We start from the raw sequence: 9798 nt of genomic DNA on the forward strand, positions 1-9798 counted from the left end.
TAATTTGTCTTATATGTTATGTAAGGTTCTACTTCACTGATGTATTATTATGATTATTAAAAGATACTTTGCAGCTGCACTTCTTTATGATCTTAGTCTTCATTCTTTTGTGTCGTTGCATCAAAAATATACCATTTTAGCAACATGGGAATTTCTGTAAAATGTTCATGCACTACACACGTGTTCTTAACTCAATTTGAGTAACAATATATCTGCTTCTACGCTTAAAAACACGTTAACCTTTTCGTAAAAGTGTAAGAAACGATAAGTAAACAGTGTCATTTGGGCTGGCAGGATCATGTGCAGAGTAAGTCCATCAAGATGGGTTAAAAGAAAATCAGGAACCTTCTGAGACGCTGACTGTGTGATATCAGCTCAGAATGACGCATGTGTTTAACACAAGGCAGTATCAGATAGGAAAGATTTCATGAAACTGGCGGGCTGTCTGGCCAGTCACAAGGTGTGAGTGTGTGTGTGGGTGTGGGTCAGATAACTGTATGTGTTGTTTGCACACTTGCCTCCTCATATAGATGGAGACACAAGTGTGTGAAGGGTGGGATGGGGAAAACAGGAGAAGTTAAAAATTCTGCAGAAAACCCCTTTTTTTTTTAAATAGATGAATAACAGACACCGCACACAAACCTTTCGTCTATATATACACATCTATGTATATATAGCATGGATACCTAATGTTTTAGTTGGAATGAAGTAATGCTTTACTGAACTTTCCTCAGATCACAAGTTCTCAGGAAAATGGAAGTAGATGGGGGATTCACTCTAGGTCATAAATCAAGTTCCTTGTTATAACTCTGCTTTATTTAACCACAGAGGGTACCTCAGGACAACAATCACTCCTCAGTCAGTTGAACTGCCCACTTAATGCTTTAAAGCGCCACAGAAAGCTATGAAGTATAGCCCAGCAGGTACAGTATTTGTGATATGCAAAACACCTTAGACTAGTCACACATCCTCCCTGTAGAACACTCTTATTTAATCTGAAGCGGAATAAAACCAGATAACCTGCACAATTTCAACATCAACACAGCGATTAACATGCAAACTCCAACAGAACTGGAGAGGCCTGGAGAGTGAACCCAGGACCTGTTGTAGTGTCTGTCACCTCAGATCCACCTGTCGTCAATTCACAGCACGTCACTATTGAAATGTGTGGACTTCTGCACAACTGCAATACATTGTCTACAGTTTCCAAGGCCAAGAAAAAACTAACAAAGTTGGGCATGACTGACTAGAGTGCAAACCTTTATTACAAAACGAGGTGATTACAACCTCTCACATGTCCTGTGACCTGAAGAAAAGAAAAGATATAACAATACAGCCTATATCAATACTTATAATTCAGTTTGTGGTGGTCTCCTACCACAACATCGGCACACTTCTAGGGGCTCATTAGAAATCCTCAAGAAAAATATTGTTTATACTCACTGTTCTTTGTAATTCAGCAAACTGTTAGTAATGGACTTTTTAAACCTCTCTGACCGTGTGCAAAACACTGTTTCTCTAGCAGGCAGCTGTGAGTCCTGAGCAGCTCTACCGCAGCAGCATCCGATCCACACTAGAAATTCACAAAAACGAATTCAGAGTTAAACACGTCTGTATTTCTACCACTTCTCTTTTGCGTTCAGTCTGTTTCTTAATCTCTGCTTTAATTCCGTCCCCTCTCACCAGGCTAACTCAGTAGCCACTGATTGGCTAATGACAAATTCACACTTTGCATGTATGAGAAGTTTGCCTTCAGTTTTTTTTCTTCAGAGTTTATAAACTAAGGAAGTCCATTTCTGCACTGTGATAAAAAAAAACAAAGATCCTCTAAGTCATAATAATGAGAAACTTTCTCAAAAATAATGACTTAGCATCTCATGCTAAGTCATTATTATGAAATGCTATGTCATTATTTTGAAAAGGTTTCTTATTATAATGACTTACAGAATCTTTATTTTTTTCATCACAGTGGCGGAAATGGGCTTCCATAATAATCACCATATAATGTAATGGTTAAATGTATCAGACTAGTAAAAATGGAGTCGTGCCTGTTTTGTTATTCATATCTCAGTTTGATGCCCAATGTTCTATATTTTGTCATATTGTCACACATTGTAAATGAGGATTTCTTTATTCTATTTACTACAGTGATGCTCTGTGAGGCTGCGCTTTAGGTTAATGTTCACCTCAGCATGCTAACATGCTCAAAGTGACAATGTTTAGCAGGTTCAATGTTTGCCATCTACACCGTGTGCTAAAATAGTCTTAAGGCCTCTTATAATAATAATAACTTTATTTATATAGCACCTTTAAAAACAGAGTTTTCAAAGTGCTTTGACAGACAAAGCCGCAAAAGCAAGACAATAACAATAACAGAAAGCTCAGTGAGACAGTTGATATGATAAAAATAAACTAAGAAATAAAAAAATAAACTTACACATAGAAAATATTTAGTAACCTGCTGTTATATGATGGATCTTGTGGCGCATTTGCAGCAACATTTTTCTACACAACCAAAGAAATGTGGCTGAACTGAAAAGCAGAAGGGTATACAATGTGACTGTCCACCAGTGAACACAAGCAGGCCATTAGAAATATGAACCACCATTACATATATGTCTTATTTTATTGCAAAATATGGACAGCTTTCCAGAGTAAAAGCCTCAACAATACAATGACACGGACTGTAAAAGCAAAACATCTAATCTTTCAACTAATGTGCACCTGCAAAACAATAACCAAGCATGTACCATGTTTAAAAGCACTGAATTAACGTTTTTACAATATGAAGTACGAAAAAAACAATTATAGAAATGATGTAGAAATATCTTTAATGGATCAGGTGCAGGTTCATTATCATCTAACATGCTTTACATGGTTTGACCCATGGAGGGCAGCATACACCCATGACTGAATACACAGAAGAATGAAGTGCGTCAGAGGCTCTCTTTGGACATTATAGACAGTCTATCACATGAAACTCACAGGAAATATTGAGAAATGAAGTGTTAGTATACATTCAACAGAATAAACAGGTATTGATAAGCTTTTTAAATTGATTGTGACAGTAGTATGAGTAGTAAAGACTGACTGATTCACCTCATCAGTCCTTCTTAAAAAGTATCTTATCAGTCTTTCTTCAGATAGACTGATAAGATACTGCCTTAAAGCATTTAATCTTGCATGACAGCACTCCCATTTCCTTTTTACCAGAAATACACATCATGAACTGAAGTCAGATCTGTTTCATATGGTTTCATTGTGCAAATGTGGTGTGCAGAGCATGCACCAATTGCCATTTGTATAATATGAGTAAAAGGCATCTCTAATGATTGTATTGCTTTTATTACAGCCATCCAGATATAGTTAAAGATAAACCTTTATATCCCTGATAATTAAAAGTTATTGATTTATGGCATTGAAACTTGTAAAGGTTCTACATGTATCAATATTTGCATGCATTGAGTCATACTGTCTGCTACCGCAGACATGGATATTTGACTATTGCTTAGACCAACTACTGACAGGCTGATTGCTATTTGACTGGTTTTCTCATATTATTGCTTCCCATCAAATAAGCTGCTTACATCTGCAGTATACATGTTTTCATTTGCATAGTTATTTAAACATGAGTAAGGCATATTATTCAGAGCAAGCGACAAACTGGAAACAGCCGATAGTGAAACCATAATCATGCGTCTTCAGAGTTTTCCCAGAGTCACTGCATAGTCTAGTGTACCGGCCTCACTTACACAAGGTTGTTGCGTCCATATTCAAAAAGCGAATGTTCATTCTTGATTCAATCTCAAAGCCATTCAGCAACTAAAGAAAAAAGGGAAGAGTTTTATATTTGTTTAAAATGTATATTGCTAAATGTTACCATCCTTTAAATTCTAAATCACCCAAATGTACTTTCAAACTCCGGTAATTCAGAAAGCAGTTTTGGGAAACATATACATCATAGTGTATATTCTGTGTACTAACCTTGAGGAAATGCTCAAATGTGATTCCCTCATAGAACTCATCGGGTTCCTGCGTGTGAAAAAAGTGAAGTTACAAACAAACAGTGAATCAAACCTGATGTTATCTTTTAGCTGCATACCACAGCTCACATACCATGTGACCCATTGAGATACTGGCCACTTCCAACATGGCTGCATCAGCTATGCCTTTGGCTGTGTTCTTCTCCAGTGACTCGCTGAGAGATAGCAGCTCGTCCACCACCTGGACAGGTGTGAACAACAAGTTGAAATAAAATGACGTTACTACAGTGGCTACAAGACTCCAATCTCTGACGGCTCGAGGGAAGGAGAGATTAGTAGATAACTTCCTTCAACATTCACTTGAGACGTATAAAAGATGCTGATAAAAAACAGTCTCCGCTAACGGTAAAAACCCACACGATGGACTCATGCTGATTTCCTCAGACCGTGGTTGGAGGCTGCTGTAATCTTTACTGGTTATTTGACGAGTACGGTTCAGTAAGAAGGTGCATGAGTTGTGTTCGACACAAGTGAACAGAGGCTTACGTGTCTGTATTCCGCCAGGGTTATCGTCCCATCGTTGTCCGTGTCATGCATGTTGAATAAAACTGCAGAGGAAAAACACAGCGCATCGGTTCAACGGCATGTTTTGTCGTCGACAGATAATGAATGCCAAGCATGTGATCGTGTGATTTGAAGACGCTACATCTCAGTTTATCCCTCCGGATGCTCTCACGCTGCTCCACTGTTATGTTCATTGACGGGGGCTTGAAATGGGACATGGTCACCAGAAACTCCTCGAAGCCGATCTCCTCAACAGTACCCTCGCCGTTCTGCCGAAAGTTTCTGAAAAAAATATAAAAATGAGCAACTGAGCGGACAGGCTTTAATCTTATCTCGCCCCATATTACAAGCTCCAGCAACTTTCATCCCATCGCCACTGTACCTTCTGTCAAAGAAGGCCTCTACGATCTGAGAGCGGATGGGATTGCATTGTAGGTCAGGGATTTTGTTGAAGTGATCTCTCCTGAGGGTGGAGAGAGGATTTTAAGGAGTGGCATATGGTGTCGCACACACTGTAATATTATAATCATGGCCACACGTTTCAAGCTATTATGTGCAGGTGTAGAGCCTGTTAGACGGGTTTCCACTTCTAAGGAAAGCTGTGTGAGCTGCCAGGCCAATTTTCTTTCAGATATAAATCAAATAAAACAGAAACCTGAACGTGTTGGTGACAAATTCTCATAACACCACACAGTATTTGAAAAATTATACATACAGCAGAGTTTCTTCATTGTGGCTCAACAGCTTGAATCTTTTATGGAGGACTCCAATCTGCTCATATGAAACTGAAAACAGAGAAGAGGCAACCCAAAGTTACTATCTTGTGCATACATAAATAGGTCTCCAAAAACAGTGAGACAGGAAACTCTTCAAACTCATAACAGTAATCATTTTGACATCTAAACAAGTACGTTTATTGAGAATCTGATGGTAAACGGCTCTTTATTCTCTCACATGTGTGAAGCTTAAGGCAGCAGATTTGGATATTCATATTCTATGTAAAACCTTTTGTTTTGCTGTTTGTCTGTCACCTGCAACATAGGCCTCCAAACTCTTCCACGTGAGGCTACATGTGAATTAAAGCAGCTATTGTTGCAACTCTCTTACATCGTTGTGTCAAAAGCTTTCAATACAGTGTATATGATCTATTATTAAACACACTTCCCTCTGTATACTTGGTGAAGTTTCACTTCCATTAACTCACAATGTAAATTATTCACTATGCTACTTCTGCACCTCACACACCGGCTTTCCTTAGGTGTGTGTAATGACAGGCAAACGATGACCAGCTCTTTATTTAACACGCAACACGTTAACGCGGTTTCCCCTTTAAGATAAGACCGTATTAAAGTCAGACTGAATTTAAATCATATTTCCGGTGCAGTGAGCTCATGTTTTCACACGTCCTACATATAACGAATACCAGCAATAACGATGACTACTCACACCCCGTCTTTTCCGCCAGATCAACGTACTCTGGTTGACCCGGTGCGGACTGCAGCGCTCCCATACCTCGAAATAAAAAAAGAAGAAGAAGAAGATCTTCCACCAGAGACGTGTCAGAAATGAACCGAACACTGTTGTTATATAACCGGGATCTCAGCGCATCATGTCTCATCCACCTCCTCCTGAGTGATTGTATAGGACAGACCCTGGGCTCACACTTCTTCCTCCCCCTGAGCAGGTCGCAGGTCTCATCCTCTGCAGGCTACTTCCGCGACTGCCGTACTGATGACGACACACATTTCGGGACAACAGGCTGCAGCTTGAATTATTGACACAGACTCGTTTATTAATTCAGAGGCCGCGACCACTGACTGTGTGTGTTTGTACTGTACCAGCCAGGGAAGACGGAGAGGATAAGGAAGGTACACAAGTAGTTCTCAGGTATCAAAATACCCGCTTCAGTGGCTGAAAGATGAGAGGTATTGTTTCAAACTGCACACTTGAAGTATTTTGATCATTCTTTATGTATTAGTGTGTCTCTCAGTGTGAATTTTGACCAGCCCACCTTAGTTATTTATCCATTTAAACAACCGGTTGAGTCCAATCAAAACACACACACACACACACACACACACACACACACACCCACAAAAGCTTATTTAAAATTCTGGACATTTCAAGGATTCTTCCAAAATTATCAAACATGTCAAGCTGAACTACTGTAAAATACATTATTTTAGGACCTCAAGTGACTTTTAGGCTTTTTTAATGCTGAATTACTTATTTCCTCGAAACTAATGATCACATCTAAGGTAAAAAAGTAGTGCTTTTGTGTGATTCTTTGCGGAGAAACTCAGTTCTATAGATCTGTGGATTAAATCTACTCATCGATTCGTTGACAGAAATGTATGACTGAGTCAAATAAGAATTTATTTGGTGAAGGACAGCCCTAATGTGGATTTGTATAAGGTTATATCATATTTATATCATATTTTGCTGAGCACTTCAAGGACCTTCTCGTCCATGTTGGCTCAAAAAGTCGGCCTCCAAGATACGATTGAAAGCTCTAGACCAGCTACTAAATGGACGGCGAGGTTGGACTAATTTGTTAACAGTGGTCTCCATGTCAAGAATTACACTTTGAATCTCAGGGAATGAAATATGTCATCTAGCATGTGTCGCCAGAGTGACATGACAAACAAAAACTTCCTGAGCTTAACTGCATTATCAGACCCAAATCTTCCTCCAACTGACGGGTTAAGATACTTCTTCCACGACACACGTTTTAATATCAGCTCTTGACAAGATCAAAGCCTCAGACAGAAAGTTGTTTGTGTTGGTTTAAACCAACAGGAGTGTTGTATTTCAGGTCACCCTGTTGTTATTGGGGTGTGGTCTGATGAGGCCTGAGGACTCAGCAGCGAGCAGCAGGTTTCTCTGTTGTGATACACAACATGTCAAGAGTCTCATTAACCATGTCTTGCCCCAATGTTTCTCAAATGTCAGAAATCACACAAACATAAAATAAAAATCCAGTTAGTTATGATCTTGAAGAGCTATGTCAGTAATTTGTGCAAACCGTGAAATTTAATCAAAAGGTGAATTCAATTAATTTTTTTCTATTTCTGATCTTGCTTGATTGTGTCTTCCTGTTTACTCAAAACTGCAATGTGGAAATGTGTCCAAAACACTACGTGGTGTCTGAAAAGTTCCCATAAATGATCACCTGCGCTTTTCACACTTGTTCAGGCACGTACCACGACTGTACATTGAAATAACAGAAGTGAAACAAGTTACAAGCTGAATACACTGTTGATTAAAACTATGCAGTAATAAAGAAAACACCACAAGGTGGTAGCATTTGGTCGACTATGTAACGTAACACCAGAAAGGTCAGTTAACCCTTAAATACGATTCATTTCATCAGAGCGGCAGTCAAATATATATGGTGTGTGTGTTTGTGTGTGTGTGTGTGCATTTAAGTGCCTATATTATAAACTGTGTTTACTCGAGGGTGGCATCTATGGCTTCTCTTTACATTAATTGTGGTGAATATGTTGTTTAATCACACTTATTTTCAGTATTCTTTACCAACAGATGTTACACCGTCATGTCTCTTTCACCATCACGGTGAAGGTCTTTATTGAATTGTAAAAACGCTGATCCCAACCTCTCCCACTTTGCAGCTGTTTCCAAAGCTGTCGAGCTCCACCGTCTGTGACTGCTGCATCCTCCAGTCACGAGCAATTAGCTGTGCACTGCCAATACTGATTCAACAGGCTTGGTAAGGACAACAGCAACACAATTGAACTGCTTGAAGGAGAAACATCTTAACCTGCTATTTTACCCCACTCATCTCCATTTGTTTAGATTTCTCTTAAAGTCAGATGTATGTGTGTATTATGATCCAGTACAATACTGTGTTCACACCCGGGGATTGTAGAGAAACTGTTACTTTTTAAGCTCAGGAATACGCTTATAAACAGTCTATTAGGAAATCTGAAAGCCCCATTATGACACTAATCAATTATGAAATAAATGAAGGAGCAGAGCTGCATTGTGAGCATTGTGAGGTTACTAATACTTGTTACAACTTGGTTTATCAGAGTCCCCCTTCAAGATAACCTCATCAACTTGTGAGAGCTCTTTATCTCTGTGCCACATTGTGGCTGTGACACAATGCAAGCTGTGTCATAGCATTTGTCCTTGCACTGTATAGTTAATGATGGCAATAATGTGCTCTATTGTTTAACCTCCTCAACACGCTGTCATACCCAGAGACTCAGAGACCCATGACTGCTGTGCTGGAACACTTCTTTGCCACATGTTTTCTGTGATTAAACGTTACTTCCTTTAGGATGATGCAACACATGAGCACAATATACACTTAAATAAAGTCTTGTGTTTTGAAACTATCAAGAGTTTTTAAACTATCAAGAGTGTTCAAGCACAAACGACCAAGCAGTAGATTACATGCACAAGGTCGAAGATCATATTCTTTATGACATATTGTAGTATTACAATTTAGATTTGGTCTGTTTTTTGAAAAAACAATCTCACTTAGAATATATGAGCAACCCATCAATTAAACGTTAAGGCCCCTAAAATGCTTTAAATATTTGTAAGGCCTGATAAAGGAGTATCTTTATGTTAGAAAGAGGTCGACCAAATCAGAACGTGTTCAAATATTTTCCCTTTCCATGGGAATTTATGCATCGAGTAAACAATCAATCATAGTCCTAAAAAACAACAACAACAACAACAACACACATCATTTTCCTGAGCAGTCTCTGCCCTTGAAATGTGGTTTCCCTTAAAATTGTCTCACTTGCATGTGTGTTGTTGTGTTTGTGTGCGCTGTCACTATTACTGAGCGCACTACGTTGGATGGCTTGCAATTGATTTGAATGAAGACTCCCCTGCGGAGAGAGGGGGGAGAAAACAAGGAGGTGTCGGTTATATAGGGAGACAAAAAAGGGGCGGAAAAAAGCGTGGCCAAGGAGAGAGAGGGCAGCCTGAGCCTGTTTTGCATGCACGGGGGGGCTTCTGTGGGAGAAGGAGTTGACAGGGCGCCGCAGTGCTGCCTCCAGCTCTCAGACAACAGCTGCTCAGAAAGAGGAGACGTCCTCGGGGTGCTGCGACACGTCTCGCTCTTTCTCCATCTCTCTTTTCACCTGTCTGCCTCTTCCTTTCACCGAACAGACGTACGCTAGACACATGCCTCCTCCACTTTCTTACCCATGTCTTTTTCTCAATGACACACACTCACACACACGCACACACACGCACGCACGCATCGGGGGAT

At 39.7% G+C, this 9798-nt stretch overlaps 1 protein-coding gene across 1 annotated transcript; it reads right to left on the reverse strand.

Moving 5' to 3' along the window:
* Positions 1-2814: 2814 nt before the first annotated feature.
* tescb (tescalcin b) lies at positions 2815-6256 on the reverse strand. The gene is made up of 8 exons (XM_079178451.1): positions 5994-6256; positions 5263-5332; positions 4930-5010; positions 4690-4829; positions 4530-4591; positions 4117-4224; positions 3985-4032; positions 2815-3822 (listed from the first exon to the last, which is right to left on the reverse strand). Exons 1-8 carry the CDS (start codon positions 6163-6165, stop codon positions 3745-3747), a joined length of 759 nt encoding a protein of 252 aa, XP_079034577.1. The 5' UTR covers positions 6166-6256; the 3' UTR covers positions 2815-3744.
* Between the last annotated feature and the right edge of the window lie 3542 nt (positions 6257-9798).

This window comes from Pholis gunnellus (assembly GCF_910591455.1).
Source record: "Pholis gunnellus genome assembly, chromosome: 18".
Lineage (NCBI taxonomy): Eukaryota > Metazoa > Chordata > Actinopteri > Perciformes > Pholidae > Pholis > Pholis gunnellus.